Raw genomic sequence first — 22,104 nt, 5'->3', positions numbered from 1 at the left:
GAAGCCTGTGTGGAATATAAGGAAAGTAGGCAGGAACTTAAGCAAGGAGTCAGGAGGGCTAGAAGGGGTCACGAAAAGTCATTGGCAAATAGGGTTAAGGAAAATCCCAAGGCTTTTTACACATACATAAAAAGCAAGAGGGTAGCCAGGGAAAGGGTTGGCCCACTGAAGGATGGGCAAGGGAATCTATGTGTGGAGCCAGAGGAAATGGGTGAGGTACTAAATGAATACTTTGCATCAGTATTCACCAAAGAGAAGAAATTGGTAGATGTTGAGTCTGGAGAAGGGTGTGTAGATAGCCTGGGTCACATTGAGATCCAAAAAGACGAGGTGTTGGGTATCTTAAAAAATATTTAGGTAGATAAGTCCCCAGGGCCTGATGTGATCTACCCCAGAATACTGAAGGAGGCTGAAGAGGAAATTGCTGAGGCCTTGACAGAAATCTTTGGATCCTCACTGTCTTCAGGTGATGTCCCGGAGGACTGGAGAATAGCCAATGTTGTTCCTCTGTTTAAGAAGGGTAGCAAGGATAATCCAGGGAACTACAGGCTGGTGAGCCTTACTTCAGTGGTAGGGAAATTACTGGAGAGAATTCTTTGAGACAGGATCTACTCCCATTTGGAAGCAAATGGACGTATTAGTGAGAGGCAGCATGGTTTTGTGAAGGGGAGGTCGTGTCTCACTAACTTGATAGAGTTTTTCGAGGAGGTCACTAAGATGATTAATGCAGGTAGGGCAGTGGATGTTGTCTATATGGACTTTAGTAAGTCCTTTGATAAGGTCCCTCATGGTAGACTAGTACAAAAGGTGAAGTCACATGGGATCAGGGGTGAGCTGGCAAGGTGGATACAGAACTGGCTAGGTCATAGAAGGCAGAGAGTAGCAATGGAAGGGAGCTTTTCTTTTTTTAAAAAAAATATATTTTATTGTAATTTTTCATTCACAATTTGTCCCCTTACACATCAAACAAAAAGAAAAGTTAACAGTACAAGTAACATGATAACTACAATCTAATAAAGAGTAACTAACTAACATGGTAAACTAACCAAATAACATAAAATGAAACTTTCTCCCCCCCCCCCCCCCCCCCCCCTCCCCCCCCTGAGTTGCTGCTGCTGGTCATCTATCTTCCCTCTAACGCTCCGCTAGGTAGTCGAGGAACGGTTGCCACCGTCTGGTGAACCCTTGAGCCGATCCTCTCAGTGCAAACTTAATCCGCTCCAGTTTAATGAACCCCGCCATATCGTTTATCCAGGCCTCCAGTCCGGGGGGTTTCGCTTCCTTCCACATGAGTAAAATCCTACGCCGGGCTACTAGGGACGCAAAGGCCACAACATCGGCCTCTTTCGCCTCCTGCACTCACGGCTCATCCGCAACTCCAAATAGAGCTAACCCCCAGCCTGGTTTGACCCGAACCGCCACCACTTTCGAGATCACTCCCGTCACTCCCCTCCAATACCCCTCCAGTGCCGGGCACAGCCAGAACATATGCGTGTGGTTTGCCGGGCTTCCGCCGCACCTCCCACACTTGTCCTCCACTCCGAAGAACCTGCTCAACCTTGCTCCCGTTATGTGTGCTCTATGCAGCACCTTAAATTGAATCAGGCTAAGCCTGGCACACGAGGAAGAGGAATTTACCCTGCTTAGGGCATCCGCCCACAGACCCTCCTCTACCTCCTCCCCGAGCTCCTCTTCCCATTTTCCTTTCAGTTCGCCCACCAGCTCCTCCCCCTCTTCTCTCATCTCTCGGTATATCTCTGACACCTTGCCCTCTCCGACCCACACCCCCGAGAGCATTCTATCCTGGATCCCGTGTGTCGGGAGCAATGGAAATTCCCTCACCTGTTGTCTTGTGAACGCCCTCACCTGCATCTACCTAAAGAAATTTCCCCGGGGCAGCTTATACTTTTCCTCCAACGCTCCCAAGCTCGCAAACGTCCCGTCTATAAATAAATCTCCCACCCTCCTAATTCCCAACTGGTGCCAGCTCTGGAATCCTCCATCCATTCTCCCTGGGGCAAATCTATGGTTGTTCCTAATTGGGGACCCCACCAAGGCACCCAGCACACCTCTCTGTCGCCTCCATTGCCCCCAGATATTTAATGTTGCTGCCACCACTGGGTTCGTGGTAAATTATTTTGGTGAGAACGGTAGTGGCGCCGTCACCAGCGCCTCTAGACTCGTCCCTTTACAGGACTTCCTCTCTAATCTTTTCCACGCCGCTCCCTCTCCTTCTATCATCCATTTATGGATCATCGCCACATTGGCGGCCCAGTAGTAGTCGCCCAAATTCGGCAGCGCCAGTCCCCCTCTGTCTCTACTACGTTGTAAGAACCCCCTCCTTACCCTCTGAACTTTCCCTGCCCACACAAAGCTAGTGATGCTCCTGTCTTTTTTTAAAAGAAGGCCTTAGTGATCAGTATAGGGAGATATTGGAATACAAATAGGAACCTTGGGAGGACCATCATCTTAATTGCCTGCACTCTGCCCGCCAGTGACAGTGGCTGCATGTCCCACCTCTTGAAATCCTCTTCCATTTGTTCCACCAATCGTGTCAGATTAAGCCTGTGCAAGGTTCCCCAGCTCCTGGCTATCTGAATCCCCAGGTATCGGAAGTTTCTTTCCACTCTCCTTAAAGGCAGGCCATCTATCCCTCTACTCTGGTCCCCAGGATGTATCACAAAAAGTTCACTCTTTCCCATGTTAAGCCTATATCCCGAGAAATCTCCGAACTCCCTCAATGTCTGCATGACCTCTGTCATCCCCCCCACTGGGTCCGTCACATACAGCAGTAGGTCATCTGCGTAAAGTGACACTAGGTGTTCTTCTCCCCCTCTAATCACCCCTCTCCATTTTCTGGAGTCTCTCAGCGCCATGGCCAGTGGTTCAATTGCCAACGCGAACAGTAATGGAGATAGCGGGCATCCCTGTCTTGTTCCCCTGTATAGTCGGAAATACTCCGATCTTTGCCGACCCGTGACCACACTTGCCGTTGGGGCCCCATAGAGGAGTTTGACCCAGCTAACAAACCCGTCCCCGAACCCGAACCTCCTCCGCACCTCCCATAGATACTCCCACTCCACCCTATTAAATGCCTTCTCTGCATCCATTGCCGCCACTATCTCTGCCTCCCCCTCTGCTGGGGGCATCATTATCACCCCTAATAGCCGTCGCACGTTAACATTTAGTTGTCTCCCCTTTACGGAATCCTGTCTGGTCTTCGTGCACCACCCCCGGAACACAATCCTCTATCCTCGTTGCCAGCACCTTTGCTAGCAATTTGGCGTCTACATTTAGTAGTGAAATAGGCCTATAGGACCCGCACTGCAGGGATCTTTATCCCGCTTCAAAATTAGCGATATCGTCGCCTCCGACATTGTCGGGGGTAAAGTCCCTCCTTCCCTGGCCTCGTTAAAAGTCCTCACCAACAGCGGGGCCAGCAAGTCCACATATTTTCTATAAAATTCCACCGGGAACCCATCTGGTCCCGGGGCCTTCCCTGCCTGCATGTTCCCCAGCCCCTTGGTTACCTCGTCCACCCCAATTGGTGCCCCCAGGGCTTCCACCTCCTGCTCCTCCACCCTCGGGAACCTTAATTGGTCCAAAAACTGCTGCATCTCCTCTTTTCCCTCCGGGGGTTGGGACTTATAAAGTCTTTCGTAAAAGGTCTTGAACACCTCGTTTATCTTCCCTGCTCTCCGCACCGTAGCTCCCTTTTCGTCTCTAATTCCCCCTATCTCCCTCGCCGCTGTCCTCTTTCGCAGCTGATGGGCCAACAGGCGACTAGCCTTTTCCCCATATTCATATCTCATCCCCTGTGCCTTCCTCCACAGCACCTCCGCCCTCCTAGTGGTCAGCAGGTCGAACTCCGTCTGGAGTCGTCGTCTCTCCCTGTATAGTCCCTCCTCCGGAGCCTCCGCATATTCTTTATCCACCCTTAAAATCTCCCCCAGTAATCTTTCCCTTTCCTTGGCCTCTGTTTTCCCTTTGTGGGCCCTGATGGAGATCAGCTCTCCTCTGACCACCGCCTTTAGTGCTTCCCATACCACTCCCACTCTGACCTCCCCATCGTCATTGGCCTCCAGGTATCTCTCGATACATCCCCGCACTCTTGCACACACTCCCTCATCCGCCATCAATCCCACATCTAATCGCCAGAGTGCTCTCTGCTCCCTTTCCTCTCCTAGTTCCAGGTCCACCCAGTGTGGGGCATGGTCCGAAACCGCTATGGCTGAATACTCAGTTCTTTCCACCCTCGAGATCAACGACCTTCCCAAAACAAAGAAATCTATCCGGGAGTACACCTTGTGAACATGGGAGAAGAAGGAGAACTCTCTGTCCTTCGGTCTAACAAATCGCCACGGATCCACTCCCCCCCCCCCATTTGGTCCATAAACCCCTTAAGCACCTTGGCCGTTGCCGGCCTTCTTCCGTTCTTAGATCTAGATCTATCTAACCCTGGGTCCAGCACGGTGTTGAAGTCTCCTCCCATTATCAAATTTCCTACCTCCAGGTCCGGGATACGTCCCAGCATCCGCTTCATGAATCCCGCATCATCCCAATTCGGGGCATATACGTTAACCAACACGACCTCCGTTCCCTCCAGCCTGCCACTCACCATCACATATCTGCCTCCACTATCTGCTACAATGCTCCTAGCTTCGAATGATACCCGTTTCCCCACCAGTATGGTCCTCTATTCTTTGCATCCAGCCCTGAATGGAACACCTGTCCCACCCATCCTTTCCTTAACCTAACTTGGTCCGCCACCTTCAGGTGCGTCTCCTGGAGCATAGCCACGTCTGCCCTCAGTCCTTTCAAGTGCGCGAACACTCGGGCCCTTTTAATCGGTCCATTTAGGCCTCTCACGTTCCACGTGATCAGCCGCACTGGGGGGCTACCTGCCCCCTTCCCGTGTCGACTAGCCATCACCCTCTCTAGGCCAGTCCCACGTCCCCATTCCGCGCTCCCACCCGTTTCCCAGGTGGCGCATTCCAGCCCCGACCACCCTTTCTTTAACCAGTTCCTCTTTGATTTCTGCAGCAGCAACCCAGTTATCCTCTTCCCCCCCCCCCCCCCCCCCCCCCCCCGCTAGATCCCCATTTAGCGTGATTGCTCCCCCCATATTACTTCCGAAAGTCAGCTGACTTCAACTGACCCTGGCTTCTCCCGCTCACTCCTTGACCCCCCCCCCGTGTGGGGAACTCCCATCTACCTTGCGCCTATCTTCTCGCCATCACCTTTCTGGCGCGGGAACAAGGACAGTAGGCCCCGTATTCTCTGTAGTTGTCCCGCCTCTTGTGGCGCAGCTCCCTCTGCCGCCCCACTCCCATTCCTCATCCCCCGCCTATGTCTCTTCTTTCCCCCCACCGGCGCCCACATTTCTTAGTGTCCCCCCCCCCCCCTTCTCAATTTACATCCCTATATACATCGACAGTGTCATTTCCCCTCTAAGATCAGTCCCTCAGTTCCGATACAGTTTCTCGTCTTTAATAAAGGTCCATGTTTCTTCCGCCGTTTCGAAGTAGTGATGTCTCTCCTGGTACGTGACCCATAGTCGCGCCGGCTGCAGCATCCCGAACTTCACCTTCTTGTGTAGCACCTCCTTGGCTCGATTAAAACTCGCCCTCCTTCTCGCCACCTCCGCACTCCAATCCTGGTACACCCGTACCACCGCATTCTCCCATCTACTACTCTACCTTTTTGGCCCATCTCAGAACCACTTCTCTATCATTGAAGCGATGAAATCGCACGATCGTCGCCCAAGGTGGTTCTCCCGCCTTTGGTCTCCTCGCAGGGACCCGATGAGCCCCCTCCACTTCTAAGGAGCCCGAAGGGGCCTCAGCTCCCATCAGCGAGCTTAGCATCGTGCTCACGTAAGCCCCGTAGTCCGCTCCTTCCACTCCCTCAGGAAGACCCAGGATCCGAAGGTTCTTCCTTCGTGCTCTGTTTTCTAGGGCCTCAATCCTTTCAATGCACTTTTTGTGGTGCGCCTCGTGCGTCTGTGTTTTGACCGCCAGGCCCAGGATCTCGTCTTCATTATCCGTCACCTTCTGCTCCACCACGCGGAGCTCCGTCTCCTGGGTCCTTTGTGCCTCCTTAAGCCCCTCAATTGCCTGTAGCATCGGGGTCAGCACCTCCTTCTTAAGTAGCTCCACACACCACCTTAAGAATTCGTCTTGATCGGGCCCCATGTCGCCTGGGCTTTCTCCGCCGCCATCTTGCTTCTTTTTTCCTCCTGTCCCTTTCCTCGAGGATTCTTTGCGATGTAGCCACCGCCGCCGATATTTTTCTGTTTCGTTGGGGGGGACTCCCTGTTAACTCACCCCACACCGGGTTTCGTCCTGAAAAAATTTCCCGTTGGGGCTCTTAAAAGAGCCCGAAGGTCCGTTTGAGCTGGAGCTGCCGAAACGTGCGGCTTAGCTGGGCATCGCCGCAACCGGAAGCGAAGGATGCTTTTCTAATTGGAGGGCTGTGACCAGTGGTGTTCCACAGGGATCAGTGCTGGGACCTTTGCTGTTTGTAGTATATATAAATGATTTGGAGGAAAATGTAACTGGTCTGATTAGTAAGTTTGCAGACGACACAAAGGTTGGTGGAATTGCGGATAGTGATGAGGACTGTCAGAGGATACAGCAGGATTTAGATTGTTTGGAGACTTGGGCGGAGAGATGGCAGATGGAGTTTAATCCGGACAAATGTGAGGTAATGCATTTTGGAAGGTCTAATGCAGGTAGGGAAGAGACAGTGAATGGTAGAACCCTCAAGAGTATTGAAAGTCAAAGAGATCTAGGAGTACAGGTCCACAGGTCACTGAAAGGGGCAACACAGGTGGAGAAGGTAGTCAAGAAGGCATACGGCATGCTTGCCTTCATTGGCCGGGGCATTGAGTATAAGAATTGGCAAGTCATGTTGCAGCTGTATAGAACCTTAGTTAGGCCACACTTGTTAGTGTTTAATTCTGGTCGCCACACTACCAGAAGGATGTGGAGGCTTTAGAGAGGGTGCAGAAGAGATTTACCAGAATGTTGCCTGGTATGGAGGGCATTAGCTATGAGGAGCGGTTGAATAAACTCAGTTTGTTCTCACTGGAACGAAGGAGGTTGAGGGGCGACCTGATAGAGGTCTACAAAATTATGAGGGGCATAGACAGAGTAGATAGTCAGAGGCTTTTCCCCGGGGTAGAGGGGTCAATTACTAGGGGGCATAGGTTTAAGGTGAGAGGGGCAAGGTTTAGAGTAGATGTACGAGGCAAGTTTTTTACGCCGAGGGTAGTGGGTGCCTGGAACTCGCTACCGGAGGAGGTGGTGGAAGCAGGGACAATAGTGACATTTAAGGGGCATCTTGACAAATATATGAATAGGATGGGAATAGAGAGATACGGACCCAGGAAGTGTAGAAGATTGTAGTTTAGTCGGGCAGCATGGTCGGCACGGGCTTGGAGGGCCGAAGGGCCTGTTCCTGTGCTGTACATTTCTTTGTTCTTTGTTCTTTGAAAAGATATGCACACAGAGGGCGTTTGGAGTCTGGAATGAACTTCCTGAGAGGGCGGAGCAGGCAGGTTTGATCGAGTTATTGGATTGCTACCTGGAAAGAAAGAATGTGCAAAGTTCTGGGAATAAGGCAGGGGAGTGGGATTGAGTTGAATGCTCTCTCAGCGAGCCAGTGCAGACTCAATGGGCCGAATGGCCTCCCGCACTGTATAAAGATTCTAATTGTTACTAACAGTACCTCCTCCGAGCCAATTTCCGATTTGTTTAGTTGCCCCATCGTCCCCCAGTCAGAATGGTGAAGCTTCTGCTCTGCTGTGGCTCTGTCCGGCTGGATATGAGCAACTGTCCAGGCAGCACTTCGGAACATGTTGCAGCTCCATGTTGACAGACTTGTCATAAACAATTTGGGGATATAGTTTCACAAATTATGGGATGTGCCAAACTCAACAAAACGTACATCCCTAGTGCCAGTGTCAGTCTGGCATCACATGCTTGAAACGATATTGGGCACATCAGGGTCCGAGGTGTTTTTGTAAACTCTAAATGACCCCAACTCATTTACCGAGTAGATTGTTTTATTTGGCAGAAAGGTATTGGGTAAAGTTTTCTGTAGCTCTTTTGAAGTCCTCCGGATGTGCCGATCACTTTACAGCCGATGCAATACTTTTTAATGCACTCACTGATATAATATATATGGGCTGGTTTAGCACAGCGGGCTAAACAGCTAGCTTTAGTTGCAGAACAAGGCAGCAGCATGGTTCAATTCCCGTACCGGCCTCCCCGAACAGGCACCGGAATGTGGCAACTAGGGGCTTTTCACAGTAACTTCATGGAAGCCTACTTGTGACAATAAGCGATTATTATTATTATAAGAAGCACGGCAGCCCGTTTGTGAACAGCAAGCTCCCATAATGAGCAGTTAATCTATCTCCGTGATGTTGGATGAGGGATAAATATTTAACAGGATATCACAGAGAATTCCCCTCCTATTCCAGGAGTCTCCTGTGATCTTTCCAGCTGACAGTGTGGTATTCATTCAGTACTGCAGCGGAGTCTCTGCTCAAGTCTCTGAGGTGGGATCGAACCCACAACCTTCTGACTTGGAGATGAGATGCTGCCACTGAAGCATGGCTGGCAGCATCATTAGCTATGAGGAGAGATTGAATAAACTGGGATTGTTCTCCCCAGAGAGACGGAGGGTGAGGGGCGACCTGACAAGTTTATAAAATTATGAGGGGTGTAGATAGGGTGAGCAGTTGGAGGCTTTTTCCCAGGGCGGAAATGACAATTACAGGGGGCACAAGTTCAAGGTGAGGGGGGATAGGTTCAGTGGAGATGTGCGGAGGAAGGTTTTTACACAGAGGATGGTGGTGGCCTGGAATGCACGGCCAAGTGAGGTGGGTGAGGTAGATACGTTAGCGACCTTTAAGACTTACCAGATAGGCCCATGAACAGATGGGCTATAGAAGGATACAGGTGGTTGGTCTCGATAGGACACGTGATCGACGTCGGCTTGGAGGGCCGAAGGGCCTGTTCCTGTGCTGTATTATTCTTTAGAACATAGAAAATACAGCACAGAACAGGCCCTTCGGCCCACGATGTGCCGAACCTTTGTCTGGGATTAATCATAGAATTGTTTGAATGATCAGTTCTGTACCTGTTCATATCCAGGCAACTAGACTGTTGATCCATTTGGACAACTGGACCAGTGGTTCGCAGCTTTCTGTGACGCAGATGATTTGTAAACTTTCAAAAAATTGTGCTGGTACTTCAATTTGATAAATGGGGGTCCAAATTAATCTCAACTTCTCTTTTGCTGCTTTAGCTTCATCTTCCCCATTCTTTAAATATAGTTAAGCCTCTACATGTTCACACACAGCAGCCTTCCTACTCACTGCTGGCAGGACCTGCATTTCTGTTCTAAATATTGACTACTTGTTATTTTTCCTCCTCCTACCCCTACAGCAATGCTTCTCACCTTCCTTACAGATTTTTGTGAGTAGCAATGGGCTCCCTCCAAGCCCCACCCCCAGCCCAACAAGGAGGTTTGCCACGTAAGTGCTATCTTACAATTGTGTTGCCTGAACTGTACTTTGGTGGCTTTTGAAAAATAGTTCTTTCATGACAGTAAACTGTCGTTCGTGACCCCCTCTATCGTGAATTTGTTTACCCAATGCAAGTGTATTTGTTCCTATATTCACAGTTTGCGGCCCCAAAACTCACTGCAGTTTAGAATGTTGAATATTTACCTTTCCCATGGAGAAAGTGTGCACTGCGTAGGCGCCAGCTCTGCACATGGGCAAGTTGGCCGTTTGTGATTTCACATATAGCGCGAATTCGCAGAAACAAAACCCCGCAAACAGTGGGAGTTTACTGTCTCTAGTTGCGGGCATTGTGGGCAAGGCTGGCATTTATTACCTGTTCCCTCAGGGTGAAGATGAATGTTAGAAACACTAAATTGCAGTGTTAACGGTAACATAAATAAACTCTGAATTCAAAACGGAATTAGACCATTAACTGAAAAGGAAGCCTGCAGTTTTATGGGGAGAAGGCAGGAGAATGAGACGGAGCCAAATAGCCTCCTTCTGCACTGAAACAATTCTGTGACTCTGGTCCAAATTCTCTGTTTGGGAGAATTAAGTGTTGACGCCGGGACTAGAGTGCGTGTCGTTCGCGTTCCCATTGGGTGCGCAATTCGGGGAACAATTCAGTACATGCAAATGGCCAGCACTCTGCTGGCGCGCATTCCAAGCAATTCCTGGCTCAGTGGGCGTTCTCACTGCTGGGGCTGGAGTTAGTACCAAAGAGCCTGGCAGCTGGAGCTGTTTTTAAGCCCTCCACTTACCACGCGCTCACAAAAGACCCACAGCTCCATGCCAGTGGGGCACGGAGGGACACCCTCTTCCCCACGGTGGGCTGCAGACTCATGCCTGCCCTCCTGAACACTGCCTGGGAGGAGATGGCAGAGGCAGTCAGCGCTTCAGCCTCACCAGAAGGAGACAGCTGGTGATCCTGAGGGGTGGGGGTCACTGGTGACGCTTCTGCCCTGAGAGGGGCAGAGAATCAGGCAGGGTTCCAAAGGCCACGTTGCAGGTGTCCTCTGGTTGGGGTGAGCTCTGCTGTTCCCCTGCTTACTGTGCAGTGGGGCAGCGCTTCTGTAGAATGACAACACCTGGTGGGCCCCTGATTGAGCTTGGCCACGCCCACCACCTTGAGAAAACTGCTGGGGTGTGAGGGTGTCCAGAGGGGCGGCCTGGGTGGGCTCGCAGATGACCAGAGGCTCTCTGACATTCACAGGACACAGGCAGCACTCGGCAGTGAGAGCAGCCGGGTGTAATTAGCACCAAAGGGGTGCGTTTAAAAGACAAACTGCAGCAATGGCTGTCTGAGCCAGGACACTCCAAGCGAGACCTCTGCTTGAGAGGAGTGGAACATCGAGGAAGGGGAGAGAATACTGTGTTCAACCCGTTAATCACATTTAAGCCTTTGATACATTTTTATTACTAAGTGTTGCTGTTTCTAAGGCGGTGATACATTTTCCCCCGGCGTGGGGTGCCAACCTGGTTATCGCCATCAGCGAGGGACCAGAGCATGGCCGCTGAGCCGGCACAGGCCGGACCTCTTTTGGCCAGCGCACGATGCCCGATGGCAGTTTGCGTTTCCGGCATCGCGAGGTGGAGAATTTTGCCCTCTGGGTGACCAGAGTGATTATTGCTGTTTGTAGTGGGCCTTTCTCTGCTTCACTGACACCCCAGCGTACAGAAGAGAACTGACAAAATACAGGAAGACATTAATAAACGTGCAGAATTGGCATCTAATTGGAAAAAGGACTTCATTCAAGACAAGTGGGCAGCACGGTAGCATTGTGGATAGCACAATTGCTTCACAGCTCCAGGGTCCCAGGTTCGATTCCAGCTTGGGTCACTGTCTGTGCGGAGTCTGCACATCCTCCCCGTGTGTGCGTGGGTTTCCTCCGGGTGCTCCGGTTTCCTCCCACAGTCCAAAGATGTGCAGGTTAAGTGGATTGGCCATGATAAATTGCCCTTAGTGTTGGGTGTGGTTACTGGGTTATGGGGATAGGGTGGAGGTGTTGACCTTGGGTGGGGTGCTCTTTCCAAGACTCGATGGGCCGAATGGCCTCCTTCTGCACTGTAAATTCTATGATTCTAATTAAGTGCACCGAATAAGGAGAATATGTACACTTTGGAAAATAAGAGTGGATATGGAAGAGGATTGGGGGTGGCAATGCACATATTACTAAAAATAGCAACATTGGTTATGAAGGTCATAAAAAGGCAAACCACACACGGGTTTGTTTTCTAAAGGAATCAAATTGAACAAAAAGCAGAGAAATTGGGTTAAACTTGTATGGAACTTGGTTAAACCGCATTTGGAGTACTTTGAACAATTCTGGTCACTATTTTCTAAAATCTGGAAACATGTAAAATTGATTTAAGAGGATAATACCAGAACTGAGATTTGAATGAGAAAAGAATCATTGCCAATCTGGCTGTATGAGACCCCTTGGGGATGAGCGACCATAACATGATAGAATTTTTTTATCAAGATGGAGAATGAGGTAGTTGATTCGGAGACTAGGATGCTGAATCTTTATAAAGGGAACCATGAGGATATGAGGCGTGAGTTGGCCTTGATAGATTGGGGAGAGTTAATTAAAGGGATGACAGTGGATAGACAATGGCAAACATTCAAGGAACGCATGAGGGAACTGCAGCAACTGTTCATTCCTGTCTGGCACAAAAGCAAAGGGGGTAAGAGGGCCAATCCATGGCTTACAAAGAAAATTGGAAATAGTATCCGATACATGGAAGAAGCATACAGATTGGCCAAGAAAAATAATAGGTCTGAGGATTGGGAGCAGTTCAAAATTTAGCAAAGAAGGACGAATGGATTGATTAAGAAGGGAAAAGTACAGGACAAAAGGAAGCTTGCAGGGAACATAAGACTGACACGAAGAGTTTCTATAGATATGTGAAGAGAAAGAGATTGGTAAAGAGAAATGTAGGCCCCCTACAGACAGAAACAGGGGAATGCATGATAAGGGACAAAGAAATGGCTGAGCAATTGAATACATACTTTGGTTCTGTCTTCTCAAATGAGGGCATAAATCAGATCCCAGAAATGTTGGAGAATGAAAGGTTTAGTGAGGGGGAAGAACTGAGGGAAATCAATATTAGTGGAGAAATGGTGCTGGCAAAATTGATGGGATTGAAGGCAGATAAATCCCTAGGGCATAAGAATCTGCATCCCAGAGTGCTTAAGGAGGTCGCTCTGGAAATAGTGAATGCATTGGTGGTCACCTTCCGGGATTCTATAGACTCTACAACTGTCCCTGCAGATTGGAGGGTAGCTCGCGTCACTCCAATATTCAAAAAGAGAGGTAGAGAGAAAGCAGGGAATTATAGACCAGTAAGCCTAACATCGGTAGTGGGGCAAATGCTTGAAACCATTATCAAGGACTTTATAGCGGAACATTTAGAAAGCAGTGGCAGGATCAGTCAGTCAGCATGGATTTATGAAGGGAAAAACATAGAACGATACAGCGCAGTACAGGCCCTTCGGCCCACGATGTTGCACTGAAACAAAAGCCATCTAACCTATCATGCTTGACAAATCTGATGGAATTCTTTGAAAGGTAACCAGTACAGTTGACAAGGGGAGCCAGTCGATGTGATATATTTGGACTTTCAGAAGGCATTTGACAAAGACCCGCATAAGAGATTATTGTGCAAAATTAAAGCGCATGGGATTGAGGGAAATGCATTGAGGTAGATAGAAAACTGGTTGGCAGAGAGGAAACAAAGAGTAGGGATTAATGGGTCCTTTTCAAATTGGCAGGCAGTAACTAGTGGGGTACCACAGGGATCGGTGCTGGGACCCCAGCTATTCACAATATATATTAATGATTTGGATAAGGGAACAAAATGTAACATCTCAAAGTTTGCAGATGATACCAAATTAGGTGGGAGGGTAAATTGTGACGAGGATCCGACAGCAAGATCTGGACAGGTTGGGCGAGTGGGCAAATCAATGGCAGATGCAGTATAATTTGGATAAGTGTGAGGTTATTCACTTTGGAAGCAAAAACAGGAAGGCAGATTATTACCTGAATGGTTGTAAATTGGGAGAGGGGAGTGTGCAGCGGGACCTGGGTGTCCTTGTGCACCATTCGCTGAAGGTAAGCATGCAGGTGCAGCAGGCGGTAAAGAAGGCTAATGGTATGTTGGCCTTCATTGCGAGAGGTTTCGAGTATAGAAGCAGGGATGTGTTGCGGCAATTGTACAGGGCCTTGGTGAGGTCACACCTGGAGTATTGTTGGCAGTTTTGGTCTCCTTCTCTGTGGAAGGATGTTCTTGCTCTCGAGGGAGAGCAGCGAAGGTTTACCAGACTGATTCCAGGGATGGCGGGACTGTCATATGAGGAGAGATTGAGTAGGTTGGGATTGTTCTCGCTGGAGTTCAGAACAATAAAGGGGGATTTCATAGAGACTTATAAAATTTTAACGGGACTGGACAGGGTAGATGCAGGGAAGATGTTACCAGGATGGGTGTGTCCGGAACCAGTGGTCACAGCCTGAGGATTCAGGGTAAACCATTTCGGACAGAGATAAGGAGATATTTCTTCACACAAAGAGTGATGAGCCTGTGGAATTCATTACCACAGGAAGTAGTTGCTGCTGAAACTTTGAATATATTCAAGAGGCGGCTGGATATAGCACTTGGGGAGAATGGGATCAAAGGCTATGGGGAGAAAGCAGGATTAGGCCATTGAGTTGGATGATCAGCCATGATCGTGATAAATGGTGCAGCAGGCACGAAGGGCCAAAAGGCCGCCTCCTGCTCCTATCTGCTATGTATCTATGTATTATACTAATCCAGAAAGACCAAATAGGCAGAGTATCTCTTCTCGAGATGTGCTCGCACTGGAAAGGGTGCCGAGGAGATTTACCCGGATGTTGCCTGGGCTGGAGAGTTTTAGTTATGAAGAGAGATTGGATAGATTGGGATTATTTTCCTCGGGGCAGATAAGACTTTGCGGGCAGGGGGGGGCATGATTTGAGATGTATAAAATTATGAGGGGCATGGATAGAGTAGACAGGAAGATACTTTTCCCTTTGGTGGAGGGGTCAATGATTAGGAGGCATGGATTTAAGGTGAGGGGCAGGAGGTTTAGAGAGTTTTTGAGGAAAAACCTTTTCACCCAGAGGGGGGTGGGAGTCTGGAACTCGCTGCCTGAAAGGGGGGGTGGAGGCAGAGACCCTCACAACATTTCAGAAGGAGGACTTCCGGTGACGGGGATGTGCCCAGATGTCTCTCTTCAGATGGTTCTCCTCCCAGGAACCCAAAAATAGGCTCTTTCACCTGAAATAGCCGCTGATACGAAGGAAAAAACATCCTCACACCTCAACCAATAGCAACGCGAAGGGAAATGTTGAACAACAGCCGCTCTAGAGGCCACGCAGGAACTGGATGTGGAAAAAGCCAGGAGAAGCAAATGGCTGAGCTGGCAGACAAGGAACAAAGAAATGTACAGCACAGGAACAGGCCCTTCGGCCCTCCAAGCCTGCGGCGATCATGCTGCCCGACTAAACTACAATCTTCTACACTTCCGGGGTCTGTATCCCTCTATTCCCATCCTATTCATGTATTTGTCAAGATGCCCCTTAAATGGCACTATGTCCCTGCTTCCACCACCTCCTCCGGTAGTGAGTTCCAGGCACCCACTACCCTCTGCGTAAAAAAACTTGCCTCGTACATCTACTCTAAACCTTGCCCCTCTCACCTTAAACCTATGTCTCCTAGTAATTGACGCCTCTACCCTGGGAAAAAGTCTCTGACTATCCACTCTGTCTATGCTCCTCATAATTTTGTAGACCTCCGGACGCCCCTCAACCTCTGTCGTTCCAGTGAGAACAAACCAAGTTTATTCAGCCTCTCCTCATAGCTAATGCCCTCCATACCAGGCAACATCCTGGTAAATCTCTTCTGCACCCTCTCTAAAGCCTCCACATCCTTCTGGTAGTGTGGCGACCAGAATTGAACACTATACTCCAAGTGTGGCCTAACTAAGGTTCTACACAGCTGCAACATGACTGGCCAATTCTTATACTCAATGCCCCGGCCAATGAAGGCAAGCATGCCGTATGCCTTCTTGACTACCTTCTCCACCTGTGTTGCCCCTTTCAGTGACCTTTGGACCAGTACTCCTAGATCTCTTTGACTTTCAATACTCTTGCGGGTTCTGTCATTCACAGTACATTCCCTACCAGCGTTAGACGCACGAGGCGGCGAAACGCAGGCCTCGCCAGAATGTGAAGGACTGACCCACCGCACAAGGAGAGGCCCCCCCCCCACCGCACAAGGAGACGCCCCCCAACCACACACACACCAGGGGATGGGTGGAGGATGTTTCTCCGCAGGTAACTGAGAGAACACAGAGGAGACGAAGACCGACATCCAGGCTGGGGTCAAGGGATCGGTCGTGGAAGCTCTGGCCACCATGTAGGTGGCCCTGGACAAGGCAGAGTGGTGACTGGAAGCTCAAGAAAGCACCATAAAAGGGCTGGAGAAGGCCGCAACAGTCCAGGGTGACCGGACCATCGCCCTGGAAAAATAAATATCAAGGTTGGTCCCAATGCAGGGGAGTCTGAAGGGAACAAATCGATGACCAGGAAAGTTGATCGAGGCGCCAAAATCTGTGGATTATGGGTCTGTCGGAGGGGATTGAAGGTAGGAACCCCACGGACTATGTGACCCAAATGCTGGGCAATTTGCTGGGAAGGGATAGCTTTCCAACCCACCAGAAATAGACAGAGCCCACCAGTCTCTTTGCCCAAACTCTAGAGCTGTGGAACAGCCAAGGGAGATAATCGTTACAATGCACTGGTACGAAGATTGGGAAAGAGTCCTGCGCTGGGCAAGGCAAACAAAGAACTGTAACTGGGAAGGTCACCCAATCAGAATCTACCAGGACATTGGGGCTGACCTGGCAAAGCGGTGGGCAGAGTTCAACAGGGCGAAGGCCGCACTGTACAAAAACAGCATAAGGTTTGGGATGTTGTACCCGCCAAACATTCTAAGGCAGGGAGCACTGTTTAATCTCTGTGGACGGAGACAAGTTTGTCCTGGAGAACGGGCTCGAGAAACAGCAGCAGGGCAGCGGTGAAGAGATCACCTGAAGAGACTTTCTTTGTGTATTTACTAATTGTTGAACAACTTGATCAACACTTTGCATGGGACTGCACTGCCTCGTTCTGTGGACGAGAGGTGAAATAGAAGAAGGAAAGAGTGAGGGTAGCGGAACGTAGGAACGGGTGAGGGGAATGGCAGGTAGGGAGCACAGAGAACAGGCGATGGGAGATGCACAACCAATCCCGGGAGTTGGCCACCACACGAGCACTGGGAAGCGTGAATGAAAGAGAGGCAGATGCATCGCCCGCAAGGGAAACCCCGGAGTGCAGGGGCTCGCCCACATGGCGTACACACAGTTGGTGGTCATGTTGCATGACCAGAACGGATACAGACCCAGGGGGATGGTACATCATGGTCAGCGGTAGTCCTGGTAAACCTGTACATTCCCAACTGGGACGACACGGAGTTGATAAAGAAGACCACGGCAGAAATCTCCGACCTAGACATGGGAGGAATACTCCGCGATCGTAATCTCTGACCACACTCCACATTATATGGATGTGAGGTTGGAGACGAGCCATGCCCAGCGCTCCCCATGGAGGTTGGATACGGCCTTACTGGCCAATAAGGCTTTCTGTGAGAAAAAATCATAGGCCATGGACGGGTTTCTTACTAATAACCAGAATGGAGAGGTCCCACCCTCCATGTTCTCGGATGTGCTGAAGGTTGTGATCAGGGGTGAAAGTGTAACACCGAGCCCACTTAACTGGAACCCGAATGAGTGGAGGTGGAGGATAAATGCGAACGTTGCCAAGGAGGCCCGGCCAACCACGCCCACATATTCTGGGCATGCCCCAGACTTGTCGGGTTCTGGACAGCCTTCTTCAAAGCAATGTCCAAGGTGTGGGGTGAGGGTGGAGCCATGCCCAAGAGTCTTCGGGACCTCAGAACGTCCAGGGGAGGAGGGCTAAAGCCTTTGTCTCCCGCCCGCCGGTCGAAAGGCTTCTACAAAACGTGGGAACCATTCACTCGGTTGTTCCAAGACTTGTTTGCTGCCAACAGCCAGTAAACCAGAAGGAACTGAAAGCCACAATTCAGTAACGTATGCCAATGAAAGGGGGGAGGGGAGGGGAGGGGGGAGGTGAGGAGAGGAGGAGGGGGAGGGGGGGAGAGAACAATGAAACAGAACCAAACCAAAATCAGCAAACAACAAAATACACAGCGTCACGCCAATCACACAACTACAGAATACAGGAGCTGAAGACGAAAGAGGGCACAGCAGACGACTAGAAGGGGACGGGGGTCGTGAAGAAAGGTGGGAGGGGCTGAAGGAGAGGAGAGTGGGGGACCCGGTTGTGATAAACACCCACTGGAGAACGGCAAACAAGAAACCGCAACGTGATGAAGGTCTTTAAGATTTCTGAATGGGTTTGACCGTGGACACCACGGGGTTGTTTCCTCTGGCTCCCCTGGGGAATCTAGAACAAGAGGGACATAGTTTCAGGATAAAGAGGTGATCATTTAGGACTGAAATGTGGAACATTTCTTCACTCAAGGGGTTGTGAATTTTCAAACTTCAGAATATCCAATTAACCTAACACAGTCTTTCGGGACTGTGGGAGGAAACCGGAGCACCCGGAGGAAACCCACGCAGTCACAGGGAGAACATGCAGACTCCGCACAGACAGTGACCCAAGCGGGAATCGAACCTGGGACCCTGGCGCTATCACGCAACAGTGCTAACCACCGAGCTACCGTGCCGTCCTAATAGTAAAGTCGTCACTGTCCCAGGTGATAATAGGCTGCTTTCCCCTTTTGAAGGGGAGAGCCGATGGTGATGATTTAAGGTGATGATTTAAGGTGATGATTCACACCTCAGGCAAGTGGCAAAGTTGAACTTCATGATAACCTCAGCTGGTACGGGAATTGAACCCGCGCTGTTGGCCTCGCTCTGCATCACGAACCAGCTGTCCATCCAACTGAGCTAAACCCCCACAGCCAGGGTGGGTAGGCAGCACTGTGCCCCTGACACCGAACCCGCGCCACACACCCGTAACACCGCCCCCTTCACCCGAAGGGTGAGTGGACCCCACCTGCCGGCACTGTGCGCTGCACCCCACCCTGCACCACATGCCAGGACCCATACCGGCCGCCATGGCCGGGTGCCATGGCCACAAAGACCATCACCTCTCCACCCCTGTGCCACATGTGCATGTGTCCAAACCACCCCCAGGAGAAGGCGGGCTACGACTATGCCCGGACGGGGACCACTCACTGGCAGAGCCCCTCACTGGCAGAGCAGCGGATCGCCTGGACCTGGTTGGTGAGCCCGGAGAGAGGGCAGTCGCCGGGGGGGGGGGAATCGGTGTTGAGCGACCAAGTGAGACCCCACTAGGTTGTGGGTTCCCCATGGCACCTGTGACACCAGTCCCCCCCCCCACCACCACCTCACCATCACTAGCACCAGCACGCTTGCCACCCCCCCAACCACATCCTCCAGCCCCCCCCCCCCCCCCCCACACATCACCACCACTACCACCAGCACGCTTGCCACCCCCCCCCCAACCACATCCTCCAGGCCCCCCCAATCTCCATACAAACCCTCCACCATCCCAACTCTCACTCCCATCATGTGTCTTGTTCTGTGTGTGCACAATCACCTGGTGATGAGCTGGTGCCCCCTGACCCCGACCACAACACCAAACCAATAATAGTGACGAGGACACGGACATTGCGGGGGTCCTCGCACCGCCGGCCCAGACACCCCCGAGCCCATGTCCAGGGATGACACTAACTCCCCGTCGCAGTGTCTCCAACCATCCACCATCCCACAGACACTGACTTCCGTTGGGCACCATAGTGAAGAGGCCCCTGGACCACTATCTGGTGCGCACCATATACGTGCAGGGGTACATCAGGTGGAAGTAGGAAGCCCCGAGGGAGCGGGCGGTCGGATGGTGGCCCAATCGCAGGGGCTAAATCCAGCCGGGTGTTGTGCTTCTATAAAGGGCAGTCCCTTCAATGGTGGAGATACAGTCCCAGAGTCAGGGACTACACGAGGGGAGGCAGCAACCACTCAGCGCCTGCCGGAGGTAATGCCGACCATGCATGTCACCCAAACCAACACCACACCAGTGGTTTCCGCAGTGGAGGCTTTGGGGCAAAGTTATCGGCCGTAACACAAACCCAATCCACAAACCCCAGCCTGAACCCAAATCGTCCCAACACCTCCCACAGATATTCCCACTCCACCCGGTCGAAAGCCTTCCCTGCATCCATTGTCACTGCCGCCTCTTCCTCCTTTCCCACCGGGTGCATCATAATCACGTTAAGTAACCTCTTTACATTTGCTGACAACTGCCTCCCTTTCACAAACCCCATCTGATCCTCACCTATCACCCCCGGGGCGCACACCTCGATTCGTGAGACCAACACCTTCGCCAGCAGCGTGCTGTCCACGTTTAACAACGATATTGGAAGTTGGGGCCGCACTGCTCCGGATCATTATCTTTTTTCAGTATCAGGGAGATGCAGTCCTGCGATAGTGCCGGGGGGAGCTCCCCCCTCTCCCTAGCCTCATTGCATGCCTTCACCAGCAACCGTCCCAGGTATCAAACAAAGAACAAAGAAAAGTACAGCACAGGAACAGGCCCTCCAAGCCCGTGCCGACCATGCTGCCCGACTAAACTACAATCTTCTACACTTCCTCAGTCCGTATCCCTCTATTCCCATCCTATTCATGTATTTGTCAAGATGCCCCTTAAATGTCACTATCGTCCCTGCTTCCACCACCTCCTCCGGTAGCGATTTCCAGGCACCCCCTACCCTCTGCGTTTATATAAAAAAAAAAAAAAAAACCTGCCTCATACAAAGAACATAGAAAATACAGCACAGAACAGGCCCTTCGGCCCACGATGTTGTGCCGAACCTTTGTCCTAGATTAATCATAGATTATCATTGAATTTACAGTGCAGAAGGAGGCCATTCGGCCCTTTGAGTCTGCACCGGCTCTTGGAAAGAGCACCCTACTCAAACTCAACACCTCCACCCAACACCAAGGGCAATTTGGACATTAAGGGCAATTTATCATTGGCCAATTCACCTAACCCGCACATCTTTGGACTGTGGGAGGAAACCGGAGCACCCGGAGGAAACCCACGCAGACACTGGGAGGACGTGCAGACTCCGCACAGACAGTGACCCAAGCCGGAATTGAACCTGGGACCCTGGAGCTGTGAAGCAATTGTGCTATCCACAATGCTACCGTGCTGCCCTTGAGAACAAATAAATCTACACTATATCATTTTACCGTAATCCATGTACCTATCCAATAGCTGCTTGAAGGTCCCTAATGTTTCCGACTCAACTACTTCCACAGGCAGTGCATTCCATGCCCCCACTACTCTCTGGGTAAAGAACCTACCTCTGATATCCCTCCTATATCTTCCACCTTTCACCTTAAATTTATGTCCCCTTGTAATGGTTTGTTCCACCCGGGGAAAAAGTCTCTGACTGTCTACTCTATCTATTCCCCTGATCATCTTATAAACCTCTATCAAGTCGTCCCTCATCCTTCTCCGTTCTAATGAGAAAAGGCCTAGCACCCTCAACCTTTCCTCGTAAGACCTACTCTCCATTCCAGGCAACATCCTGGTAAATCTTCTTTGCACCTCTTCCAAAGCTTCCACATCCTTCCTAAAATGAGGCGACCAAAACTGTACACAATACTCCAAATGTGGCCTTACCAAAGTTTTGTACAGCTGCATCATCACCTCACGGCTCTTAAATTCAATCCCTCTGTTAATGAAAGCGAGCACACCATAGGCCTTCTTCACAGCTCTATCCACTTGAGTGGCAACTTTCAAAGATGTATGAACATAGACCCCAAGATCTCTCTGCTCCTCCACATTGCCAAGAACTCTACCGTTAACCCTATATTCCGCATTCATATTTGTCCTTCCAAAATGGACAACCTCACACTTTTCAGGGATAAACTCCATCTGCCACTTCTCAGCCCAGCTCTGCATCCTATCTGTCTCTTTGCAGCCGACAACAGCCCTCCTTACTATCCACAACTCCACCAATCTTCGTATCGTCTGCGAATTTACTGACCCACCCTTCAACTCCCTCATCCAAGTCATTAATGAAAATCACAAACAGCAGAGGACCCAGAACTGATCCCTGCGGTACGCCACTGGTAACTGGGATCCAGGCTGAATATTTGCCATCCACCACTCTCTGACTTCTATCGTTTAGCCAGTTCGTTATCCAACTGGCCAAATTTCCCACTATCCCATGCCTTCTTACTTTCTGCATAAGCCTACCATGGGGAACTTTATCAAATGCCTTACTAAAATCCATGTACACTACATCCACTGCTTTACCTTCATCCACATGCTTGGTCACCTCCTCAAAGAATTCAATAAGATTTGTAAGGCAAGACCTACCCCTCACAAATC

At 50.5% G+C, this 22,104-nt stretch overlaps 1 protein-coding gene across 2 annotated transcripts in view; it reads left to right on the top strand.

Moving 5' to 3' along the window:
* The window catches only part of pabir2 (PABIR family member 2), a 104,041-nt gene that overhangs the window by 37,834 nt on the left and 44,103 nt on the right, over nucleotides 1-22,104 (top strand). For both annotated transcript variants that reach the window (XM_072505995.1, XM_072505994.1), the window contains exon 7: nucleotides 9,459-9,547. In XM_072505995.1, the coding sequence (XP_072362096.1) occupies nucleotides 9,459-9,547 (89 nt within the window). The remainder of the gene's footprint in view (nucleotides 1-9,458; nucleotides 9,548-22,104) is intronic.

This window comes from Scyliorhinus torazame, chromosome 5, assembly GCF_047496885.1.
Source record: "Scyliorhinus torazame isolate Kashiwa2021f chromosome 5, sScyTor2.1, whole genome shotgun sequence".
Classification (NCBI taxonomy): Eukaryota; Metazoa; Chordata; class Chondrichthyes; order Carcharhiniformes; family Scyliorhinidae; genus Scyliorhinus; species Scyliorhinus torazame.
Note: the sequence above shows the minus strand (reverse complement) of the source record. Positions and strands in the feature narration are given on the sequence as shown.